Source organism: Halteromyces radiatus (genome assembly GCF_025201355.1).
Source record: "Halteromyces radiatus strain CBS 162.75 chromosome Unknown BX664scaffold_2, whole genome shotgun sequence".
Taxonomy (NCBI): domain Eukaryota; kingdom Fungi; phylum Mucoromycota; class Mucoromycetes; order Mucorales; family Cunninghamellaceae; genus Halteromyces; species Halteromyces radiatus.
This window is the reverse complement of record NW_026251688.1, coordinates 3480749-3504632: the sequence shown is the minus strand read 5'-3', so window position 1 is coordinate 3504632 and position 23884 is coordinate 3480749. Positions and strand designations below refer to the sequence as shown.

The window sequence follows — 23884 nt, the reverse complement described above, 5'->3', positions numbered from 1 at the left end:
GAAAAAAAAAAAAAAAAAAAAACTGTAAAGCGCGAAAGATTGTTAATCGTTTACAATTTTGTCCTTGGCAATTTTGAAATGCCGTCATTGACAGAGCCACGAAAGGAAAAAATATTGGATACCATGATCATAAAATAGATTTAAAGAAAAAAAAAAAAAGAGAAAGAGGCCACTGATAATATTGAAATAAGAATCCTCATTCACAAATAAAATCGATGTATACAACTCTATAATAGATAGCATTTGAAAGAAGAAGAAGAAGCTTCTACCTACTTTCATATACATTTATCATTGGATAAAACTTTGTTCTAAAGATTTTCTTTATTTTCATCATGTTCTAACTAACCATATCTAATACTAATAAATAATAAATAACAATAATACTATAACATACAGTCCTATTGACCGTTCACTTTCTGATTTTGGTTTGTAATTCAAATCTTTGGATAAAGAAGGTGGAGAGTACACTAAGGATAGCCATGCCAGCACAGGCTCCAAAAGAATATCGAAGAGCAGTTTGGTATGAATCAAGTACAATTTCCAAAACATCAGGAGGGAGTAAGGATCGTACATCCGTCATGGATTTCCGAGCAATATCAATATACTATATTATCAAAAAAAAAAAAGAAAGAAAGAAAGAAATCAATACATACACCAACGTTTTTTTTTTTTTTTATTGATTACCAGTTGAGCATCTGGACCAGTAATCTTTTCTGTAAGAATAGTTTTGATGATGGCTTGAAAAATGGCAGAGGTAGTGGAAATCCCAATCACACCACCAGCAGAACGGTAAAGGTAAGACATACTAGTGATCGTTGCCATATCTACATAGAATACAATAAATAAAAAGAGGTTAATATTACTCAGCATCAACGTAAGCATTATCATAATTTGTAATACCTTTTGATTCAACACAAGATAACATAGCAATCAGCGTAGTGGTGAGAATGATACCTAAAGAGAAGCCATCACCAAACAAGCACAATAATAAATAAGAAGAGGAGGTGGATGGCGTCCAACAAGCATATCCAGTCATAGATAAGAGACAAGCGATAGCACCAAAAGTAGATATCTTGATGTATTCACCAGTGCGAGACATATAGATGCCAGAAAGCACCGATCCCAAGGATACAGCAAGTACTTTGGGTAAATAGTACAGACCAGCATGAGTAGGCGTATAACCAAGAAGGGCTTGGAAATAAAGTGGCATAATATAAACAGTACCAGTAGATGCCATGACAGTCCAAAAATTCGTAGACGAACAAGCTAATGGAGTTTGACTGGAGATGATATGCCAAGGCATCAAAGGATTGGTAGCCCATTTTGCTTCCACAACACAAAACAAGATAGTAAGTATACCTGCAGTCACCAAACAACCTACAACAAGAGGATCAGACCAAGGACGAAGATTACCACCAAGTGAAGTAGCAGTTAAGAAAGCTATCACAGCCATCACAACGGTAAAAGCACCAAGATAATCGATCTTCTTGAAACGTTCCCATAAATCTGTTTCCATCTCTTCTTCCAAGTTATAATTTGTCAATAAACAAGTTGAAACATAGATAGTGACCAAAAGTAATGGCAAATTAATATAAAAACAATAACGCCAGCCAATTGTGTCTGTCAAAAAACCTTTAAAAAAAAAAAAGGATTAAGTATATTTTTGATTTCAAAATTGATTCATGTTTTACCGCCTAAAGGAGCACCAGCAATTCCACCAACAGCATAAGCTATATTGCCATAACCTTGAAAAGTACCACGTTGACGTAAAGGAACGAGATCACTGACCATTACAGTTGTTAATGTATTGATACCACCACCTCCAATACCAGCAATAGCACGAGCAAATACTAAAGTCCATAAATCATTTGCTGCACCACATAATAAGGAACCAACAAAAAAGAAAGTAGTGGCAAATATCAAAGCATTTTTTCGTCCCTATTCAATAAATACATTTAGTAAAATAATAATAATAATTCAAAAGTTGAGTACTCACAAAGATATCGGAGATACGCCCATACAAAGGTTGAAGAGCAGTGTAACTCAACATGTAACTAGTAGCAATCCATATAATTTCATTTGATCTATTATAATTTTTATAAGTAAAAAAAAGAAGGGATATTAAGTTTAATAATGTTACCTTTTGAATTCTGTACCAATTTGAGTATAAATGGTGGCAACAATGGAAGAATCAAGAGCAGCAAGGGAAACACCTACCCAAAGTCTGATAAAGCCGAGAGAGTGGACAAAAGGAAAGTAAAAAAGAAAAAGGTTAAATCACCTGTGTTCCGCCATTTTTAATCAACCGAAGTTTGTGTGACCAATGGAGCATATCTTACACAAAATTTTTTTTTTTTTTACTTACCCAAATAAAATAGTATACAAGGAAACACCTTTTAGTCGCTTTGCCACAATATCATTATTATCATCTTGATCATTATGTTTGGATTCAAGGGTATTCACAGTTGAATGTGTATTGGAAGTCAAAATAGTAATATGACCAGTATCATCACTGTTTATACTACTTGTTTCTTGTTGATCATATGTTTTGACATGATTGTTTCCTAAAAGCGGTGATGTTTCATTATTGGATTGAATCATTCTAAAGCAATTTAGAATATAGAAAAAAAAAACCAAGAACTATTGGGTATAACTATACAAAAGAAAAGAAAAAAAAGAGGAAGAAGGAATAAAATAAAAAAAAATATATAGATATATAAATTTTTTTTCTCTCAACCCTTTTTGTACTCCCAAGATTAATATTACAGAGCAAAAGAAGGTGGGCGGCCCTTTAATGACCAATGCAGGCCAAAAAAAAAAAGAAGATGACTATGATACATTATGATACAGGAGTTATTCTTTTTTTTTTTTGACATCAGCTTAATATATAAATATATATATATGAAATAAGGAGGCTTTATACTATTGTATCCACTAAGTTTGAATTTACTCTTTTAGCATGAAGATAATCAAAAAAAAAAAAAAGAGGAGGAAATAAACTAATCTCACTTTTATGTCGGTGTGCGAATGACTTGCGTTTTTTTTTTTTTCTACTTTTTCTTTCAAAAGTTTTTTTTTTGATTTTCATTTCTTTTTCTTTCTTCTCTTTCTTCTTTTTCTGATTTTCCTTACTTGGATACTTTTACTTTATATATATTAATGTCAGATGATAACAATAGATTAACACCTCACTATGATGATAGCGTGTTGACTATCACTGGTATTGCTTCACAGTTAGGTATCAACGTAGCTATTGCTTTACTTGTTTTAATGATATTTACCATATTACGACCAAATAATTCATGTAAGTTTGACAAAATAATCGATCAATCACACAAACAAACAATAGTTTTATTATGGTAATAATAACTATTTCTATTTATATCTTTTTTTTTTCTTTCTTTCAAATAAGTGGTATATGCACCCAAATACAAATACTCAACCAACACGTAATGATCTAATTTACAAATCAAATATTATTCTCATCACTATTACTCATCCATTATTATTATTATTATTATTATTATATATCATATAGGAAACGACCTCCTGCTATTGGTCATGGTTACTTCACCTGGTTTAAAATCATCAAAAACACTCCTGATGAAGTTCTATTGGAAAAGATTGGTTACGATGCTGTCTTATTTATTGCTTTCATCCGCATGCTACGAAAACTTTTATTCATCATGACTATTGTAGGTGTTTGTTTGTTGATTCCCTTGAATGTGTTGGCAAATCGATTTACAGGGTAAAAAAAAAAAAAAAAAAAAATTAAAAGAGCTGACTTTGATTGCCTTTTTTATACTGACTAGTCTTTCACAATTTTTGTTTATCATCACATATCATATTAGACCTTGGCCTCCAGAGCTCAGTGTGGACGTTTTATCATTTGCAACCATCAATACAGCCGAAGATGAATCACGAATCAACTTGTCATGGTATTGGATTCATTGCATCGGTACGTGGGGCTTCTCTTTACTGATCTATTATCATCTATTCATTCATTATCACAAATACCTACGTTTTCGACAACATTATTTCGCTAGTCCTGAATACCAAAGGTCTCCTCATGCACGTACCTTGATTATATTCAACGTCCCTTCAGCAATGCAATCTGATGAAGCTCTGGCAAGTTGGGTGAAAAGAATGAATCTCAAATATCCAGTAGAACAAGTCTGCATTGGTCGTCGCAATAATACACTGGCCAAATACGTAGAAGAACACGAAGAAGCTGTTCGAAAATTAGAAATTATATTATCACAGTATCTGGAAGAAGAGGACAAAATTGACGCAATAACGAACAATAAAAAGCGACCTCAGATACGACTGGGTGGATTCATGGGTTGTTGTGGTGGACGAAAAGTGGATGCAATTGAATACTATACCGAAAGAATACGAACTTTACGTGATGATATCAACAAGATTCGAACTAACATTGACGCCAACAAACCAACAAATTATGGATGGATCTCTTTTTCAAATGTTGCCTGGGCTCATTCAACAGCAAAACACTTGGCATCACCAGCGGCATCACATTTACTACGTCTTCCAGAACGATTGCTCAAAGGCGAAACTCATCATCAACTTCCTCGCGTAGAACTGGCGCCTCAACCCAAGGATATTTTATGGAACAATCTTTCTCTCAACGAACATGTCCGACGATCTAAGCGTATTGTTGTCACTGTGTTGTATTATGCATTTGTCTTCTTTTGGTTTATCCCTTCAAGTCTTTTATCGGCATCATCCAACGTCAAGGACTTTATCAAACTATTTCCTAATTCGGATGTCTTTCTACATGAACATAGAACCTTTGTTGCCTTGTTGTCCTCTTGGTTTACTCCTTTAGTCATGGCTGTTTTCTTTTTGATTCTACCCAAAGTGATGCGACTCCTTTCCAAACATCAAGGTTACTTCACACATACTTCTGTGGACCGTCAAATTTTCGCCAAACTATATACCTTCTTTCTTATTAACAATCTTTTGGTATTTACCGTTGCATCAACTTTAATGAAACTATATACTCAAATCAAGAATGCCGCTCAAGGTGGTCAAGTATTGACTTTTGAAGGCTTTTTTATTACCATGGGTGAAAACTTGGTCTTGGTGGCAAAGAACCTTTCAGGTACATCAGGAATCTCAATTGTCAAAATTAGTATATGCTTTTTTCTCATCCCTAGTTCTTTTAATTTTCTCCCTTCATTTAGATGTTTCTAACTACTGGCTAAGCTATGTGACATTAAAAGGATTGGGGGTTACCATTGATCTGGCTCAAATCTTTGTGTTGTTGACAATTACTCTCAGGTAGGTTGAATAAGAAAGGAGAAGAAGAAAAAAAAAAAAAAAAGGAAGGAAACTAGTGGAAGAAAATAGAAATCGACTGAATGTGTTCTTTTTTTCCTTTCTACGAATTGTATAGGAAACTGTTTACAAAACCAAGTCCACGTCAACTACAAGGTAAACAGAATATCTCTCAAGTTAGAGAAAAAGATAGTTTCACCAACATACCGAAACAGAGAGAAACTAATAGTCATTATTTTTCGATATTTGTAGAGTTGACACGACCTTCACAATTCGACTACCCTGTATTTTACAACCTGTTGATCTTTTTCTTCACTGTTGGTCTACTTTATTCGGTGATCTCGCCTTTGGTTCTTCCATTCGCAATGATTTACTTTATGTTAGCAACTATGGTATTCAAGTATTTACTCATGTAAGTTATTCTACCAAAAAAAAAAAAAAAAAAAAAGACTACCTTTTGAATGATAGGTTCATGGTGACGATTCTCCTTTACTTTTATAATAGGTACGTTTTTGTTACTGGTGTTGAAACTGGAGGACAGATGTGGCGTATTTTATTCAATCGAATGATCGTATCAATACTTCTTTTTCAAGTGGTCATGATTGGTATATTAAAACTCAAAGATGCAGGTGGTCCTGCCTATTCTTGTGTCCCTCTTCCCATTTTTACTGCTCTCTTCAAGTTCTATTGTCTTCGTCGTTTGGACCGTCATGCATATTATTATAAGCCTGGTTTTGTGGATGATCTATCATTATTCGGTCAATCTCGCCCAACAAATACGACTTTAACCACAACACAATCATCAACCCCTTCTTCCTCCTTTATTAACGATACGAAATCTATCAATAATAGCAGCATCAAATCATTTTATTCATCGGATAACAAATCACAGCATCATCTGGCGATTGGACAACGATTTGGTGATCCAGCCTTCTTTTCTGAATTACCTATTCCTATGGTTCACGACAAGGTACGCCATTTATTACCCGGGTTATATGGGACACAAAGTCAGACACAACAGAAAACAGTTACAAGCAAGTTGACCCGACAAAAAAGCGTGCGACATGTCTCAATGATTCAATTACCTGGACAAGGAATGCCATTTCAAAGTATCAAAGAAGATGAATTGGAAAATGACGACTCTACAGAAGGATTGAAGGGATATTATAAATTTGACGACGATCAAGACGATGACTATCATAATGAAGATACCAATCCTAACAGCAACTACAATCAGAATTATGCGACACCAGTTGACGCAACAACAGTTGGTGCACTTGCGGTTGGAAATGAAGAAGCGACAAAAACATCATCGGATTACAAACCATTATCGAAACTTCCTGCGTCTCAATTATCACCCAAAAGAAAAAGTATGCTAGGATCTTTATTCAAGGAATCACCATCAACATTGTTAACAGGAGCAACACGATCGGCAAAGATGGATCCATATTCAGCAACAAGACCCTTGATGATGGACGACGATAACTTTTCCTATACTACGCATGCTACAACAAAAAATAAATCCACGGATTCCATACATACGATACACACACCTGCAAGACTGCATGGACAGACAATTCGACAAGAAACACAGTATTATCCAGATGTGATTGAAATGTCCCCTTTTGATCAAGAACAAGCTTTTCATTCAAACCAAGCAATACAGCAACAATCACATCAACAGAACAGCCCATACTACTATCCATAAAAATATATCAATTGTACAAACAACCCTTTATCAATATACATAACCATCATCTTCAATATATACAACTCTCAAGGACAACACAAATGTTTTACCCTTTGATCTCTATTCTCTAATCATATTAATATTTACCCTTCCCCATTATATACTGTTTCTTTTTTATGATTAGCCTTAGACTAGATTACACAATTATTATTTTTTTTTTTACGTATTTCATCTTCTGATTTGACCTTGGATAGATAGATTTTCCCCGATTCTCATTTATAAACATATTTAACTGGTTTGAATAAAATGCCACTGGATGGACACATACCTGGATTCTGATTCTCAACATTCATCGGTTAGACGGGTGTACAACAAGATTGACTGGATAAGGTTATTAAAAGGATTGAATATAGGAAGTAAGTTAATTATACAAAGTGTCAATTTGTAGGTTTGGCTGTCTTCTCTCTTATCTCTACTTTATTTTGCAATGGAGAATTATTATTATTATTTTTTTTTTTAGTGTCGTGATGATCATTTCTTATTCTGGTTGATTTATCTCATCTGGCTCTTACGACGATGATGATTCTTTTATCGGTATTTGGATAGTGTTTGTTAGTTAGCATTTACATTTATCATATTCTACTTTTTTTTTTAATAAAGTCATTTTATTATTTTAAAGATATATATCGTCTTTAATCCATTGATCCATTCATCCATCATTTATATGGTAGTACCATCTATTTTTATTATAAACGTCGTTATGAACCAGTGTAATTACTGGCAGCATTTTTCATTTCAAAATGATTTTTTTTTTCCTTCTCAATATTATTCGCAACAATTATGTCCTAAGAAACATTGCATATAATCAATAATTACACTATCACAAAGGAAGATACAAAATTAATCTTTGATCAATGCTGTGAAAAAGTATATGATGGCCAGAGTTGTCCTCCCAAAAAAAAAAAAAAAAAAAAAAAAAAAAAAAAAAAAAAATTGTTGCGACCATACTCTGTTGATGATACCAAATATGGTTGGGTTAGACCAGTAAATATTTCTTAACATTGCATGGTGAATCTTCAAAGCCAAGTTCATCATCACATATCATCCCATCATCGCATATCATCCCAGCATCGCATATCATCCCATCATCCCATGTCATCCTTTCGTCATTTATCATCACCAACAACATAATTCAAAGCCAATTTTCTACATTAAGTCAATAAACTTACGATCAAACAAATCCTTGATTTCAAAAAGCTTCAGAAGAGAAGAACTAACGTTTATTGTAATAAATACATAAAAATACGACTACGACTACTACAGTACTATTACAGTCACTGACTATAATCCGAGACCGCCCATATGACAATCTCTCCATTCATCTATTTTGACTTTTTGCTGTGTTTCTTGCTACTTTTCTTATCGGTATTGATGCTTTTTCCACTGTTGGTTTTGCCACTGTCATTGCGGTTGCCATTGTTCGATTTGTCACCAGAATTCCGTTTCTTGTTCTTTTTCAATCCCTTCACAATGGCATTGTAAGAGTGAATGATAAGTGCAAAAGGTATAATCACCCATAATCCATTGAAGAACTAAATAATAGCAAGTAAGAATAATGATGAGTTCGACTAATAAGAATTGTCTTTTTTTTTTTCCTTCTTCATCTGCCTTCTGCTTACCCAAAGATAAATATAATGCCATAACCATACATCTGTGTTCAAATATGCAGATCCAGTCAACCACTATCAAAAAAAAAAAAAAAAAAAAAGGAGATGGTTAGCACGAAAATAGGATGACATTAATAAATAAAGATATTTCATATAACTTACTTCTGGAGCAAAAGTCATCCATCCACCAACAATTTCAATAACACTGACCACCACAATCCAGAAATGACGAGAGGGATCATTCTTGACCAATTGACGTAAAATCAACAGACATAACAAACCATCCACAAACACTGTCATTATTTCAATCGATACAACAGTGGCATCCGCTAAACCCCAACGTCCATCTGCCTTTGCATATTCTTGCCCTATATAAGTTCCCACAATATATTCATCATAAAATAAAAAAAAAAAAAGATATTATTAGTTTCACGTGTTTGACTCAGAAAAAAAAAAAAAAAAAGAGAGAGAGAAACTTACATAATAGAGCGAACATGTCGGTGCCAGAGTTAACAGTGCGACCAAAAGTACTATGATAAACAAACGAACCTTCAAAGATAAAGTGAATCAGAGCATCAAAAGTAAACCAGACAAAAGTCGCATGGTCCACACGACCTGAAGATGAAGGTAACAATATCCGGGAGGCAAGCAATGACACAATAAGAATACCAACTACTGCTAATAAACTATAGATAGTCACTTCGTCTATTAGTGCTGAATCAAATATCATGTTATTGTTATGCTTTGTGTTCGAGAATGTTCAGGATTATAATAGTGATATGGATGAAAGTGAAAGGAAAAAAAAAAAAAAAACCAAAAAAAGAAAACGAGAAGACCTTATTTTCTTTCTGGTGAAAGGACTTGGAAGCTTTTAAATACCGCGGTAACACGAAAGATCTTGTGTAGTGAAAATTAACACCATCCCATTGACACCATTAAATAACTAATATCATTATCGATCTAACACCTTCCTCTAAAATTAACATCATCATTCATTTAATATTATTATCATCAGTATCCTGATTATTATTATTATTCAATCGAATGGCTCTATTATCGAAAAAGAATACATTTGAGTAGTATTTTTTTTTCAAAGATATTTGACAGGAAATAAGATGTAAATCAATTGAATGATGTGATAAACATACACGCAAAATGATACTGATATGAATAATAAAAGATTCGTTGTTTTAGTTAAAGCTGCTTACAAATGATAATCAAACACCGTTGACTATAGTATGATATATTCAATGTCATCAAGAAATTCCAACATAGTATGAAAGAAAGTACGATCGCCTTTTCTTGTCTTTTTTTCTTTTTTTTACTATAAAAAGGCAAAGAATGGACTACAGATATGGATGATCAACAACGTGAGATCTCGTGATGTTTTGTGTCAGGATCAAAAAAAAAAAAAAAAGTGAAACCCGATAAGGATGATGTAAAATAAAAAAGATGCTCAATTCATTCAGATTGTTGGGTAATCAGATTCTCTTTGAGATTACAAAGCAAAATGCTTGTCTTTGAGAAAGCGGAGCAACATGAGAAGAAACCTTACTATCAGTCAACAAAATACTGTAGGTATTAATGTCTGATATGACAAAAGGTGACATTATAGTATTCTCAGAAGAAGATGATCTTGATGAATGCTCTTAATTAAAATTTTTTTATCAAGACTACGGATGATCTTTATACAGACAGACTCATTTATTTGATATTACTGTTGATCATCAGCTATGTGTCATCGTATTTTGTTGGGATGGTGAAAAGAAAAAAAAAAAAAAAAAAGCGCGGTTATCACCATTGTCATTTTTATACTTTACAAATCATCATCAAATCTTAAAACTTTTAATGAATAAACTCGATCACTTTGTGGAAAACATACTAGATTGATTTATTTGTATTTCAATGATTTCGATATATTGTATTTCATCATTATCATCCGGTTGTATGTATACAACGCCAAGAGAGAAATATCTTATTGTACAACAAGTAACGGAAGTTGAATTAGAAAAAAAAATGTTGATTGGTTGTAAGTATTTTCGGGCCATTGGTTACCAAATAGGTGTGATAGTTTTCCGGAAATGAAAACTTGGAGGCTAAGCAATGAATGATCTGAATAGAAGAATAGGATTCAAATAGGTAGGTCAAAATAATTGATCTAAGGTAGTACAGAATATCAATATAAAAATAAACTATCATAGAAATGGTCAGCTCATTTTTCTCTTTTGTTCATTATATTTGCTGGGGTGGATAAACAGTCTTTCCAGCTGAGTAAAAGAGATACAAGAGAGAGAAAGAAGAATAAATGTCTCGGAAAGGGATTCACCCAAGCAATGAAAAGGTTTTTCATAATGCCTATTTTAAAATTCCGTACCACACAACAAAAAAAAAAAAAAAAAATCCAAAAATAGGTTCCACTTTTTTCTTTTTTGGCTTCCTCTCCTTTTTTTTTTTTTTTTCCTTTCTTTTTTGTTTATTTATTTACCTTTCTCTCTGTCTCTCTCTGTCTATCTCTACTTTTCTTTTCTTCCCTTCCATTTTCGCTCTCTCTCTCTCTCTCTTTTTTTTTTTTTTTTTTTTTTTTTTAAAAGACCTTGTTTCTCTCTCTCTCAATATGAAATTTGGTCAAGAGCTACAAGAAAACATTTATGAACCTTGGAGATTCGAATATGTCGCTTACGATGTGATAAAAAAAGATATGAAAAACCGACAATTATCTCACGACTGGACTGATCAAGATGAAAAGGATTTTGAAGCTGTTTTACGACTAGAAGCTGATAAAGTTGATCTTTTCATTACTCGCAAACAAAGAGAAATCGATTCACGTATTGCTTATTGTGATCGTATTTTAGTTCAACAACGTCCCAGTATGACTCTTGCTACTCAACACTCTTTATACGAATCCATGGACGATTCTCTGACGGACATTCTTACTGATTTGAACGACTTGGCTAAATTCACTAGATACAACTTTTTAGCGTTTCAAAAACTTATCAAGAAACATGATAAATATACTCATATAGACCGTCAAGCTTTACTAGTGGATATTGTCAGAAATAAATCTTTGGATAGACAACGTTTTGATGTCGCTTTGGTCAAAATTTCTACTCTACATGATCTCTGTCGTCTTCATGGTGAATCAAGAACTGGTAATGCTGCTGCTGGTTTGGATCAAAATGCTTTTGAACGTGCTACTGCAAAATACTGGGTTCATCCGGATAATGTCACTGAACTCAAAGCCATTTTACTCTTTCATCTTCCTGTCTTGGTCTTCAACCCCAACAAACCTATTGAACCAGAAGATAGTGCCATCTCAAGTGTATATTTTGACAACAGCGATTTTGATCTTTATGGTGGTCGTTTACAACGTGATGAAGGTGCTGAAGCTATTCGTTTGCGATGGTATGGTCCCATGTCTTCTAATAGTATCTTTATTGAACGTAAGACTCATCATGCTCCTTGGTTAGATGGTGCTTCTGTCAAGGATCGTTTCCGATTGGATGAATCTCAAGTCAATGATTTTTTGCAAGGACGTTACACTGCTGATCAAGTGGCTCACGATATGGCAACAAAACAAGGTATGGCTCAAGATGTGGTGGAAGCAAATCATTTTATTGCTTCTGGTATTCAACGATCTGTAGCTGAAAAACAATTGAATCCAGTGATGCGTGTCTTCTACAATCGTACTGCTTTCCAAGTGCCTGGTGATCAACGATTACGTCTGTCTCTGGATACCGATTTGACTTTTATTCGAGAAGATGGAAATAGACGAAAGAACAACAACTGGCGACGACAAGATGTGGGTGTAGATTATCCTTTTGATTATTTACCCGATAATGAAATCTACCGCTTCCCTTATGCTGTATTGGAAACCAAATTACAAACTCACTTGGGTCAAGAACCACCTGAATGGCTTACTCGATTATTGGATTCAAAATTGGTCTATGAAGTTCCTAGATTTTCCAAATATTTACAAGGTGCTGCTCATTTTTGGTCTCCTCAATTACCTCTACTTCCTTGGTGGTTAAATGATTTGGAACAATTGGATATTCGAAACGCAAAACAAGTATCTGGCAATTTTACTGGTTTATCTAGATCAAAGAGTTTGAAACCTTTGATTGATGGACGCTATCGTTTGGGTTATTTGGAATCTCAATTAGAAAAACGGGCAACATTGACAAGAAAGGAAAGTCAGGCAGCCAAGGCAAAACGTGCAGCTTCTTTACAACGACAAAACAACAAGATACCATTACCAACAACCAACGAAAGTAGTGAATACAAAGCCACCGTCATCAGTCCTCCTGTTAATAGTTCGACCGATCCTTTTGCTGATCCTATTTGGCGCTTAGATACTACATCATCAAATGAAAATATGCAACAATACCATCAACAACAACATTATACAGCTGCACGACAACGAGTGGGAATATATGATTATGTGGATGGATCTTCAACAGAATACCTTATGGGCAAAACTCCACGATCCTCTGTTATGCAACACAACAATATGACCAGTCAAGAAGCTTTGAATGGTGGAAATCAACAACGAGACGACGTGGATGCAATTATATCAGAAGAAGGTGGTATTCCTTATTCAAAGAAAGGCAAAAAAGGTGGTGGCAAAAAAAAGAAAAACAAAGATCGTATTGAACCCAAAATCTTTTTTGCCAATGAACGTACATTTATCCATTGGTTATACTTTGCAGCTTTATTATTGACAACAGCTTTGACTCTTCTCAATTTTGGTGACAAAACTACAAGAATCTCTGGTGGTGTTTTCTTTGGTATTGCCTTTGGTTTTGCTATCTATGCTTTCATTCGTTATAGATGGCGTGCTCATCGTATCATCAATAAACCTACTGAACGTTATGATGATCTTTATGGTCCTATTGGTCTATGCCTTCTTCTTGTTGGTGCTCTTATAGTAAGTATTCATTACATGATATATTTATTTATGAAATAATTTAGATACTGGTTGAACTGATTCTTTTTTTTTTTTTTCTAGTTGAACTTTGTTTTAGAGTATCAACGAGCGCCTGATTCAAATGGTTATCTCAACACTGGTCAAAATGGCACTCTCTCTTAGATTATCTTCATTTCTTATATACATAGCAACCCCTCTTTTTTTTTTTTTTTTTTCTCCTTTCATTCTCTTTGAAATCCTATTACCCATTTTACTTTTATAGTTGTTTCCTTTATATATATACATATATACATATATATATATATAGTATCATACAGTTCCTTTTTTTTTGAATCATTCAATTTTCTTATATCATTATTATGGCAATAAAGCTAATGCATCATTTTCAAAACCATATTACCCCTTTTGTGTTCTGATGATTTACGCTATGTATCTATTGAGTGTGCAAACCGATGTTCATAGTGTATCAGTATTTTTTTTTTTTTGTTGTTTTATTGTAATGTTAACTTATGATGGGATTAATCACTAAAAAGGATGGTCCTTGACGAATCAGATTTATTCCTACAAAGTATATAAGATCAATTTATTCTAAGGGGGGATCGCCATCCAATCATACAAATATTTAGAAAATAGAGATCCATAGAGAAAAAAAAAACATAGACCATCCAAAAATTGAAAATCATTTTGTTGATGTTTTCGTATACTAAACACGTAATCAGATGATGATCATCATCACATGATGATTGATTACTTCTCATTTGACGGATTGCACACATACATAGATCTTCGTCTAAAAAAGGTAGACCCCTGAATTTATTTACAAAGATGGATAAATAGAATACTAGTCTACAATTCAAAAAAGATAATAAAAATACAAACTAAAGAAGAGTATATCAGTCTAATTTTGCAAAACATAATGTCGCATTGGTGCCACCAAATCCAAAGCTATTCGTCAAAGCTGCCCTAATGATTTTGTCGGATTGAGCCTTCAGAGGGACATAATTGAGATTGAATTCCTCCTTGTTACTCAACTGATACAAGTTCAATGTTGGTGGAAGAATATTCTATATAAATAAATAAAAGTATCAGATATCAACAATACAGTTTTTTTTTTTTTTTTTTTTTTTTTTTGATTCTGAAAACACTTACGTTCTTGACAGCCAATACCGTAAAGATAGCCTCTACTGATCCAGCAGCACCTAGTAAATGACCAGTGGCCCCTTTTGTTGAAGATACATTGATTCTATCCCATTGTCCGTCAAAAACCGTCTTGATAGCATTGTTTTCCGCCGCATCACCAACAGAAGTACTTGTCGCATGAGCATTAACATAGTCGATATCCGCTGGAGTCAAGTTGGATGCCGTCAAAGCACGCTTCATGGAATTAATAGCACCAAGACCAGACTGTGGAGGTGCAGTCATATGATGAGCGTCGCCAGATAAACCATAACCTTTCAATTCAGCATAGATAGGTACACCTCGTTTCTTGGCATGTTCGTATTCTTCCAGCACCATTATTCCTGATCCTTCACCCATCACAAATCCTGCACGGTCTTGATCAAAAGGTCGTGATGCTTCAGTTGGTTTTGTTTCGTATCCTGTCGCCAATGATTTCGCCCTTGCAAATCCTGCAATAGCCAATGGATGTACACAAGCTTCAGTTCCTCCTGCTACCATCACATCTGCGTCACCATATTGAATAAATCTCATTGCATCACCAATCGAATGAGCTCCTGTTGTACATGCTGTGGAGACTGCATGATTTGGACCTTGGAAACCATACTTCATTGTCAAATGTCCAGCTGCCATGTTGATTAATATTTTGGGTACAAACATCGGTGATACTTTACGTGGTCCCTAGAAAAAAAAATATCAGAATCAATCATTTCATCATAAGTTATCAGAAAAAAAAAATAGTTAATAACCTTTTTTTTTTTTATCTTTACTTACTCCAGAAGTAAACGCTATAGATGTTGATACAATGTCTTCAAAACTACCCATACCGGATCCTATACAAACACCCTAAAAAAAAAATAACGATAAATAATCTTTTACTGTACTTGTCTTTTTTTTTCATTACCGTTCTTTCTTTTTCATGTACACAAGAGGGAGCCCAATTAGCGTCTTGAAGAGCCTGACGAGCAGCAGCAATCGCATACTGAGTAAAAGTAGCCATCACTCTATCATCCTATTAAAAAAAAAAAAAAAAAGACAATGAATTTACTAATTCTTCGTTTTTTTTTTTTCTTTAATACACCCTATTTCTCGGTTGTTTCTATTTTATTACCCCAGGATCTAACCATTCAGAAGCAGAGAATTGACCTTGATCTTTTGAACCTCTTGGTACTAAAGCGGCTATTTTCACAGGCAGAGAATCAAAAGCAGGTTGATCAGTCAAAGATACAATACCACAGTGACCTTTGAGAAGATTGTTCCAAGCTGTTTTAACACCTACACCAACAGGAGTTACCAAACCTAATCCTGTCACCACTACACGTCTTGCCATTTGAAGAAAATAATGAAAGAGAAAGAAAAAGAAAAAAATTCTCAAACAACCTAAAAAAAAAAAAAAAAAAAAAAAAGAGAGAATGGTTTAAATTACCGCTCCCATTAAAAAATTGTTAGAGGTCTTTTCAATGTATCCTTTTGTTTTTTATTCATCTATTCATTATCTTCCTCATTTATTGTCTTATCTAGCCATTGATTTTTCTTTCTTTCTTTTGATAACTTCATTGATCTGCCTCTGGCTTATTAAAAATTCACACCAACATCTCATAGGATAGATATTATACTTTTGTACTTTCCCCCAAGGCTAATAATCCTCTCATCAAATTTAAACTTAACATAACTGAAATCATTCTCTTTTGATTAACTTAATAACAATTTGTACCTTACCTCCCAACTTGTAGAGTAAATTAAAAAAATAAAAAGCCAATATCATCATTTCTCATCCAATAATGGTCATCATCCAATAAAATGACCACCATTCGATTCCTCTCAAAAAAGTAATCTAATATCATCTAATGACATTTTATCACTTAGCTAATGTACAATGATCGCTAAAACATTTCATTCATTTTTTCAAAAATTGCCTGATGACCCCTTGAAATGTAACGAGACAATAAACAGAAAATTTAGAGCATAAAAGAACCTAAAATTTATTAAAGCATAAGAATTCATAACATATAAAACATAAAAAAAACAAAGGAATGTACTTACCGTGATGGTACACGGTTCAAATAAAAAAATATAAAATAAAATAAATAAAGGGTAAAAAAAATATAAAGAGGAAGAAAAGAAAAAGAAAGAAAAGGGCATAAAATAAAATTGGGCATAATTTAAGAATTCATAAAAAATAAAAAAAAGTCATAAGATTGGTCCGCCATCACCCCTCGACAATTCATTTTTACAGCTAAAGTTTAGCTGAGGAATTTGAAAATTTTGGCTGTAAAAACCAAAAGATTCATTCATTTTTTCATCCTGCATAGTAAACGTTACCTTTCCCTTTGTCGCTCAATAATCACCATCATCATACAAAATTCGCATAGAATATAAAAACAAATTATTTTCTTGAATATTATTTAATATAATGATAGTTTATTGTTCGTATTTATAGATCAAATTTAAAAAAAAAAAAAAATAAAAAAAAAGAATCCAGCAATATCGTCATTGGCATGATATTTTCAACCCATTCATCAGCTACCTATCATCAATCATCTTGATGGAACCAAAATCATGCACCGGAGATGAATGATTCCATTGCAAATGCCAAGTGTTCCAAAAATCTACCCTTAATTCAATTGCCAAGGAATGTGAGTTCGAATGTACCCAGGATGCCAAAAAGAAATGTATAGTGATAAGTTTCTGGTGATAATGTTAGTATTTTTTTTTTTATCTCCTAGAAAACGGAGAACAAAACAAAAGAAATACACATGGTCTATTTGCATGATGATCGTACCTTTTTTTTTTTTTTTTTTGATAGGTCACTCCGTTATGATGGTAGGGAGAGATGAATTTCCATATTGAGTTGGAAATGAACTAAAAAAGTAAAGAATCCAGTTCTATCATTTATGATCTATTTGTACAAGATCCAAGAGAAATTGATGTTCATCAACTGATTATCCAAAAAAAAGAAGGGATGAAACATGAATATTAGAATCATCTACAAGATGATGAATGATCTATTCTTTTTTTTTTTAAGGTTGAAATATTTAGTAGTAGGGAAAAATGATTATCCGTATATTCCTTAATATTCTAGAACACTAAACTCCGTTATTGTTTTATGTTGATAGGCATATTGATCTAATACATAAACTCTATCAATGGTAAAAAAAATTTCTATCAAATTGTTGGATTCTTGGCTATCATCATGTGATTTAAAAAAAAAAAAAAAAAAAAGAAAGAGACAAAAAGAAGATCTAAAATAATTAATCCATTTTATTACTTTTTAATTTAGGTTACGAATCATGATAACAAACACCTTTGCTTGTATCATCTGAACTACAACAGGCTTCCCAATTGTTTAATGTTTCTTGTGAGTAGTCATTGGCTCTCCAAAATTTATTACCACTTACTCCTAGGTAATTTGCAACAGTATCACCGTCCCAAATTTGGTCACCACATTTATAAGTTGGTCCAATACCTGGTAGAGGGCATCCCTTTCCTTTATAAGCACACCAATATTGACGCCATGCGTGGACTGATTGAATAATCAATAAAAAGGCTAGCACCGTTACCAAAGTTGACTTCATGACACAAATGGCAAAAAAAAAAAAAAAAAAAAAAAAGAGTGGATTATATACACAGCAGCCATTACTGCGGATTCCTTAAAAAAATATGTTTGTACTACCCATTCAGGGGATATTTGTAATATATACCGTCCGGTATCACGGAGTAGAAGGGTAAGAAAAACATGAATCAACCAATGCATCATGAGAAAGAAAAAAGTTTCTGATTGACTCTATGTTTATAAACAAAATGGTTTTGAACCCTTTTTGCATCAAAAAAATGGACAATATGGTTTTTTAGTTTCGGCATCAAGTTTACCCTTATCGTTTAGAATAGGGAGGGCGTACAATTAAGTGCTTCTATTTGACTTACCGCACGCTACCGCATTTTCATTCAACCAATGTATGTGTCTTTAAATATCCGATATGATCCGTTCCATATATCATCGATCATCTATCCAATAAAGAGAAAGAAAATAATAATAATAAAAAAAAAGGAGTCTTAGACAAAGAAAATCATGATGATCACAAGTGATACGATCAAAAGAAGTATGAAAAAGAAGAAAAAAAGCTGTAAATAAAAGAACAATCAGAATATGAGTAATGAAAATCGGGAGCACGAGCACACACATTTGGATTTCGTTGTGAAATGATTGGTCAAAATTGCTCAACGGAATACAATTTTTCCTTGGCTTAATGATTAAAAAAACAATTTTTATTTTTATTTTTTTTCCTTTTTCTTCCTCTTTTTTTTTTTTTTTTTTTTTCCTTTCTCTTCCTTTTTATCTTTTTTTTTTTTTTTTTTTAAATATATACGTACTAACTTTGCTTTCCTCAATTATTATGAATGGTTCTCGTCCAACTTCAGTCACGTTTCAAGATGTTGTTCAAGTGAATAATCTTAGCGAAGAGTTAAAGTCAATCAACTTTGATACACCTGCCAAGATCTTTCAGAACAAACATGCTATTCATCAATTCGAAAATGTAACTCCAGACGTATCTGTACCTGGTACACCTATTATACATCGATATCCAAAGTCAACTGCTTCTTCTAATGCTACTTCTGCTTATCCTTCACCGTCTTTACCTCCCACTGCTGCTCATACTCCTCCTTCATTGTCTCCTCATCACAGTGGTGAGAATGATTCTGTTGTTATCACAGTTCAAGATCATAGTTCAAATCAAGGTACTCTTCATTCAAGTCCTCGACCTATTTCTTCTGCCTCTTCGTCTTCTTCTGATAACGGTGGTGCTACTCCTCTCTCTTTATCACGACCAGTATCTCCAGAAAACAACAACAATAATCAAGATACCTCTAGTAGTAGTAGCTCTCTTCATCCTCATACCACCAGTTCTACTTCCACCAATAATACTGTACCCGGACGACCGTCTACACCTTCACAATTCATTTTTAAGCGACCCGAATATAACAAAAACTATCATCATACTCATTTTCACCATTTGGAAAAGAAAGATACCATTTTACACGATCTCAAACGATTCTTCAAAAATGACAAGAAAAAGAAGAAAGCTTCTTCCATCACATCAAAAGCAAGTAGTCAAGGGAAAATCAGTGATTTATCATTTGCCAATGAATTCAACAAGGATTTAGAAGGTCGATATGGAAAATGGGGTAAGTTTTTTTAAATAATCATACAAACAATTATTCATTCTTTTTTTTTTTTCTATTAGGTCGATTTGTAGGCAAAGGTGCTGGTGGATCGGTACGATTGATCCGACGTAGTACAGACAACAAGACATTTGCGGTTAAACAGTTCCGGAGAAGAGGCACCAATGAAAACGAAAAGGAATATGTCAAGAAGGTTACTGCGGAATTTTGTATTGGATCTACTCTTCATCATCCCAACGTGATTGAAACTTTGGATATTATTCAGGAAGGCTCCAACTTTTACGAAATTATGGAATTTGCTCCTAATGATCTATTCAATATTGTTATGAGTGGTCAGATGTCACGGGATGAAATCGCTTGTTGTTGGAAACAAATGTTGAATGGTGTTCATTATTTACAATCCATGGGTATTGCTCACAGGTAATTAAAAAAAAAAAGAAAAAAAATTTATAATGGATAATTGACTTTTTTTTTTTTATATAGAGATTTAAAATTGGATAATATGGTATTAGATGAACGTGGTATTTTGAAATTGATCGATTTTGGATGTGCAGTGGTGATCAAATATCCTCATGAAAACAAGATTCACCGCAGCAAAGGAATTTGTGGATCTGATCCATATATTGCACCTGAACAATATACCTCTCTAGATTATGATGCCACTTTGACTGATCTTTGGTCTTGTGGGATTGTATATGTATGTATGATCATTCGACGTTTCCCTTGGCGTATTCCTCGTCCAGCTCAAGATCAATCCTATCGAAACTTTATCACGCCATCCACACAAAGCGCCGCCCGGTTATTCAAAATGTTACCTCGTGAATCTCGCTCCATTCTATCTCGTATATTAGAACCTGACTCAACAAAACGATGTACCTTACAAGATGTATTGGATGATCCTTGGGTAAAATCGATTGATACTTGTACTGCTGAAGAACCAAGTATTCATCATCAACATCATCTTTTGGTGCAACCAAGTAAAAAAATCATGGAACGTGGCAATATCATTGTTTTGGATAATCAACCTACTTCTGATGATGCTTCGACCATTGTGGCTGATAATAACAAGAAAAAGAAGTAGTTAGTTCATTCCATGTTTTTTTTTTTTATTCTATTGATTCCCTTTCACAACATCTTCATTCTACAGTTTATATATGTGTATATAGATAGATAACTTTCATTCACTTTAGCATCATGTTTTCTTTTCCTTATTTTGTAATATATTTTTTGTTCAAATAAATATGTTTGTTTTATTCAATCATAAATACTAAAACTAATTAAAAAAAAAAAAGATCTATTTCTTTGATTTCAGTCGTTGTTGTAAAAGAGTTTCAATTGTATCCAAAGAAGAATCACCAACGGCAGCTTTTCCGTTTGACCAGTCAACAACAATGGGACGATTGAGTGCAGTTGGTTCGTTCAATAACAAGTCTTGCGCATCCTGGATATTGCTTGGTGAAGTTGCTGTCTTGGCCAACAGTGGTTGCCAGCCATGAAGATAGGATGCCATTTGATGTAATTGATCCTTGGTTGGTAATGTATCGGTGCCAATGATATCTACGCGGTACACGTCTTCCCCACTTGGTCGTTGTTGCCGGCTTTGTAACAAACTCAATGCCTGCCGAGATAATGGTAGTTGTGCATTGTGGAAGATGGAAAGTATTGGTAAAGTCTTCGGTGGTCGGAAGGACATTGTTGAGAGAAAGTGAAAAAGAAAGAGGTAAAAAAAAAAAAAAAAAAAAAAAAAATGTACAAATGCTTTTTTCCGTGTACACAAAAATTCCCCGCCCGACTACTATCATTATCTAGTAATACAACTATACTATGAGCCGTTTGGGTCTATTAAAGTCATCAACTAATCATCTGACCAAAGAAAAAAAAAACATGGAAGTAAAAGATTATTAATGTGAAATATATGATTTATTATATTATACCAAAAAAAAAAAAAAAAAAAGGGAACTGAACGGGTTTACAATTGGGTTAACAGGATGGGACGGACTAGATTGAATGGATCAACTGGAGGGATACACGTTACTGAACAACTATGCTAAAGGTTGGATAAAGAAAGCAAGTGAAGTGGTGATCAAAGGTATCTCTTTGATGGTGTTCTTCTGATTTGATTGTTTTCTCTCTCTCTCTCTCTCTAGATCTAACTAATCATGATGATTCTTTTATTGATAGTTAGCAAGAGTCTTTTTAGTTAAATCATATGTAGTATTTATTTTCTTTATATTCTTCTAATAAAACCATCTTCCTGTTTTATTATTATCATTATTACTGTTATCTCCATCGTTGATATTCTCATCATTATATTAGTTACCATTATAGTTAAAACATTTTCTACATACTATAATGTGGTAGAAAGAAGTATCCCTTTTTCTTTCTTTTTTCTTTTTCCCTGTTTTCCAAAAATTAAAAATCAATAATCCTAAAAATCATCCAATGTTCTGAAACTTGTGTATGAATCAAATCCAATTCTATGCGATCTAGGTCACTACAAAGTGAAGTAAACATATATATTTTCTTTTGGAGGTTTGAGAACAGTTGCATTTTTTATTTGTACTGTATAAATTTAAATTCAATCATATAACTACAATGTAGAAAAATACAACGTGTATAATCTATCTAGATTATAAGTACCATAACAACGGAGGGACTATTCTTTGATTTGACTTGTAGTTATCCATTCTACTACTTTGTTTGCCATGTAGTTTGAATGTTTTTCCTCTAATGACCAAAAAAAGAAAAAAAAAATGAGAAAAAAATAACAAATCATATACTATAAAAGGTTATTCTTCTGCATACCAAGAATAAACGCATGAGGGATATCTTCAGCACATAGTTGGACATTGGCTAAAAATAAAAAAAAACAAATACAATGAATTTCAATTGATTATATAGATTAAAAATCATACCACTAGGGAATTTTTCAGTCATATATTCATAATGATCCAAAGGAGCCCATTCGTCATTTCGAGAATAATACATAATGAATCGATCCACATGAGTTGAATAAAAATCTTCATCTAATTCTTTAATAATTTCCATTTCTTGTTTTGCCATGTAAAGAGCATTTTGAACTACAGATCGATGTAAAAGTCCATGAGCTGTCACTTTTAAACTTTGATTTTTTTGTCCAGTGATCAAACCAGTAAGAGATTGTCGTATAGGAGAAGGAATTAAACTTGCCAACCCAGCCACACCAGAAATAAGTGATAGAGGTACATTGGATACTAATCGCTACAAAAGGTAATAAATAAAATAAATAAATAAAAAAAACAGTGATCATCCTTTTTTTTTTTTTTTTTTTGTAGTTCTTACAGTAATGTTCACACCATTTGGAGTCAGGGCAATTTCACGAAGAGTAGGGAATAATGCAATCAATCGAGTGATATTATGATGTTGACGTTTTTTTAAGACTTCAGCACATATATAAGATCCAACTGAATGACCCATCAAAATATATTGAGTATCAGACTCATTTTCTTTTCTTAATTGATCAAAACATGCTATCTTGTGATCAATTTGTTCCTGAAGACCATAGACACGATTAACTGTTGACGTATGATGACCTATAGAGTGACCCAAGTGTGATACTTTTTTTTTTTTATTTTTGAAAATATTAGTATAATATATATATATATATATATATATATAAAAGAAAGAATGACTTACCACCAATGATTTCTAAAGGAAAATGGATTGTTTGTTCATGAATAGTTTGTAAAAAGTCAGTATAATATTCTACTAAACCAGGATTTCCACATATGAAGAATAAGACAGTTTTTGAGTTGGAAGAGTTAGATAGAGAAGGTTTTACAGGCCACCATAATGTTTCAGTTGGATTATTTCCTGCATTCCAAATAGCTCTTAATGGTTTATTAAATATATGTGATTGCATCATATAAAATAAAAGAGATAAAGAAAAAAGAAAAAAAAAAAAAGGCG

At 33.2% G+C, this 23884-nt stretch overlaps 9 protein-coding genes across 9 annotated transcripts; 3 read left to right on the top strand and 6 right to left on the bottom strand.

The window, feature by feature from the left end:
* Positions 1-302: 302 nt before the first annotated feature.
* Positions 303-2676, bottom strand: BX664DRAFT_326443 (major facilitator superfamily domain-containing protein). The gene is made up of 7 exons (XM_051544233.1): positions 2366-2676; positions 2141-2224; positions 1997-2084; positions 1692-1938; positions 901-1632; positions 685-824; positions 303-604 (listed from the first exon to the last, which is right to left on the bottom strand). Exons 1-7 carry the CDS (start codon positions 2599-2601, stop codon positions 410-412), a joined length of 1722 nt encoding a protein of 573 aa, XP_051403700.1. The 5' UTR covers positions 2602-2676; the 3' UTR covers positions 303-409.
* Positions 2677-3038: 362 nt separating this feature from the next.
* Positions 3039-7506, top strand: BX664DRAFT_326439 (uncharacterized protein). Its single transcript, XM_051544232.1, has 8 exons — positions 3039-3304; positions 3413-3449; positions 3539-3748; positions 3852-5122; positions 5205-5301; positions 5417-5454; positions 5551-5710; positions 5803-7506. Exons 1-8 carry the CDS (start codon positions 3160-3162, stop codon positions 7004-7006), a joined length of 3162 nt encoding a protein of 1053 aa, XP_051403699.1. The 5' UTR covers positions 3039-3159; the 3' UTR covers positions 7007-7506.
* A 725-nt stretch (positions 7507-8231) lies between these two features.
* On the bottom strand, positions 8232-9466 carry BX664DRAFT_356702 (Emopamil-binding protein). Its single transcript, XM_051547908.1, has 4 exons — positions 9136-9466; positions 8818-9023; positions 8668-8730; positions 8232-8580 (listed from the first exon to the last, which is right to left on the bottom strand). Exons 1-4 carry the CDS (start codon positions 9383-9385, stop codon positions 8371-8373), a joined length of 729 nt encoding a protein of 242 aa, XP_051403698.1. The 5' UTR covers positions 9386-9466; the 3' UTR covers positions 8232-8370.
* Positions 9467-11241: 1775 nt separating this feature from the next.
* Positions 11242-13794, top strand: BX664DRAFT_378240 (VTC domain-containing protein). Its single transcript, XM_051548817.1, has 2 exons — positions 11242-13579; positions 13661-13794. The coding sequence occupies exons 1-2, from the start codon at positions 11270-11272 to the stop codon at positions 13739-13741; spliced, it is 2391 nt and encodes a 796-aa protein (XP_051403697.1). The 5' UTR covers positions 11242-11269; the 3' UTR covers positions 13742-13794.
* Positions 13795-14339: 545 nt separating this feature from the next.
* Positions 14340-16146, bottom strand: BX664DRAFT_326435 (putative beta-ketoacyl synthase). Its single transcript, XM_051544231.1, has 5 exons — positions 15867-16146; positions 15660-15767; positions 15530-15601; positions 14729-15436; positions 14340-14643 (listed from the first exon to the last, which is right to left on the bottom strand). Exons 1-5 carry the CDS (start codon positions 16083-16085, stop codon positions 14473-14475), a joined length of 1278 nt encoding a protein of 425 aa, XP_051403696.1. The 5' UTR covers positions 16086-16146; the 3' UTR covers positions 14340-14472.
* Positions 16147-17991: 1845 nt separating this feature from the next.
* On the bottom strand, positions 17992-18366 carry BX664DRAFT_326433 (uncharacterized protein). The gene has a single exon (XM_051544230.1). It carries the CDS (start codon positions 18328-18330, stop codon positions 18037-18039), a length of 294 nt encoding a protein of 97 aa, XP_051403695.1. The 5' UTR covers positions 18331-18366; the 3' UTR covers positions 17992-18036.
* A 458-nt stretch (positions 18367-18824) lies between these two features.
* On the top strand, positions 18825-21017 carry BX664DRAFT_364327 (kinase-like domain-containing protein; the record flags this gene model as incomplete). The annotated part of the gene is made up of 4 exons (XM_051548419.1): positions 18825-18855; positions 19199-19939; positions 19999-20356; positions 20420-21017. 4 exons carry the CDS (start codon positions 18825-18827, stop codon positions 21015-21017), a joined length of 1728 nt encoding a protein of 575 aa, XP_051403694.1.
* Positions 21018-21230: 213 nt separating this feature from the next.
* BX664DRAFT_312302 (uncharacterized protein) lies at positions 21231-21629 on the bottom strand (the record flags this gene model as incomplete). Its single annotated transcript, XM_051542599.1, has 1 exon — positions 21231-21629. One exon carries the CDS (start codon positions 21627-21629, stop codon positions 21231-21233), a length of 399 nt encoding a protein of 132 aa, XP_051403693.1.
* An 827-nt stretch (positions 21630-22456) lies between these two features.
* On the bottom strand, positions 22457-23874 carry BX664DRAFT_326428 (uncharacterized protein). Its single transcript, XM_051544229.1, has 3 exons — positions 23612-23874; positions 23258-23532; positions 22457-23176 (listed from the first exon to the last, which is right to left on the bottom strand). The coding sequence occupies exons 1-3, from the start codon at positions 23838-23840 to the stop codon at positions 22790-22792; spliced, it is 891 nt and encodes a 296-aa protein (XP_051403692.1). The 5' UTR covers positions 23841-23874; the 3' UTR covers positions 22457-22789.
* Between the last annotated feature and the right edge of the window lie 10 nt (positions 23875-23884).

What these genes read in the sequence shown, in the direction of transcription:
- BX664DRAFT_326443 (XM_051544233.1), bottom strand. Translation starts at nt 2,601, where the DNA reads ATGATTCAATCCAATAATGAAACATCACCGCTTTTAGGAAACAATCAT. An exon ending in GGCGTATCTCCGATATCTTT is followed by an intron (nt 1,939 to 1,996) that starts GTGAGTACTCAA and finishes TTTATTGAATAG; the next exon opens with GGACGAAAAAATGCTTTGAT. An exon ending in CTGGTCCAGATGCTCAACTG is followed by an intron (nt 605 to 684) that starts GTAATCAATAAA and finishes TTGATAATATAG; the next exon opens with TATATTGATATTGCTCGGAA.
- BX664DRAFT_326439 (XM_051544232.1), top strand. Translation starts at nt 3,160, where the DNA reads ATGTCAGATGATAACAATAGATTAACACCTCACTATGATGATAGCGTG. An exon ending in GGTGGCAAAGAACCTTTCAG is followed by an intron (nt 5,123 to 5,204) that starts GTACATCAGGAA and finishes CCCTTCATTTAG; the next exon opens with ATGTTTCTAACTACTGGCTA. An exon ending in AAGTCCACGTCAACTACAAG is followed by an intron (nt 5,455 to 5,550) that starts GTAAACAGAATA and finishes CGATATTTGTAG; the next exon opens with AGTTGACACGACCTTCACAA.
- BX664DRAFT_356702 (XM_051547908.1), bottom strand. Translation starts at nt 9,385, where the DNA reads ATGATATTTGATTCAGCACTAATAGACGAAGTGACTATCTATAGTTTA. An exon ending in CGACATGTTCGCTCTATTAT is followed by an intron (nt 9,024 to 9,135) that starts GTAAGTTTCTCT and finishes GAACTTATATAG; the next exon opens with GGCAAGAATATGCAAAGGCA. An exon ending in GGATGACTTTTGCTCCAGAA is followed by an intron (nt 8,731 to 8,817) that starts GTAAGTTATATG and finishes TTTTTTTGATAG; the next exon opens with TGGTTGACTGGATCTGCATA.
- BX664DRAFT_378240 (XM_051548817.1), top strand. Translation starts at nt 11,270, where the DNA reads ATGAAATTTGGTCAAGAGCTACAAGAAAACATTTATGAACCTTGGAGA. An exon ending in TTCTTGTTGGTGCTCTTATA is followed by an intron (nt 13,580 to 13,660) that starts GTAAGTATTCAT and finishes TTTTTTTTCTAG; the next exon opens with TTGAACTTTGTTTTAGAGTA.
- BX664DRAFT_326435 (XM_051544231.1), bottom strand. Translation starts at nt 16,085, where the DNA reads ATGGCAAGACGTGTAGTGGTGACAGGATTAGGTTTGGTAACTCCTGTT. An exon ending in TACATGAAAAAGAAAGAACG is followed by an intron (nt 15,602 to 15,659) that starts GTAATGAAAAAA and finishes TTTTTTTTTTAG; the next exon opens with GGTGTTTGTATAGGATCCGG. An exon ending in CGGTATTGGCTGTCAAGAAC is followed by an intron (nt 14,644 to 14,728) that starts GTAAGTGTTTTC and finishes TTATTTATATAG; the next exon opens with AATATTCTTCCACCAACATT.
- BX664DRAFT_326433 (XM_051544230.1), bottom strand. Translation starts at nt 18,330, where the DNA reads ATGAAGTCAACTTTGGTAACGGTGCTAGCCTTTTTATTGATTATTCAA.
- BX664DRAFT_326428 (XM_051544229.1), bottom strand. Translation starts at nt 23,840, where the DNA reads ATGATGCAATCACATATATTTAATAAACCATTAAGAGCTATTTGGAAT. An exon ending in TCCTTTAGAAATCATTGGTG is followed by an intron (nt 23,533 to 23,611) that starts GTAAGTCATTCT and finishes AAAAAAAAAAAG; the next exon opens with TATCACACTTGGGTCACTCT. An exon ending in CAAATGGTGTGAACATTACT is followed by an intron (nt 23,177 to 23,257) that starts GTAAGAACTACA and finishes TACCTTTTGTAG; the next exon opens with CGATTAGTATCCAATGTACC.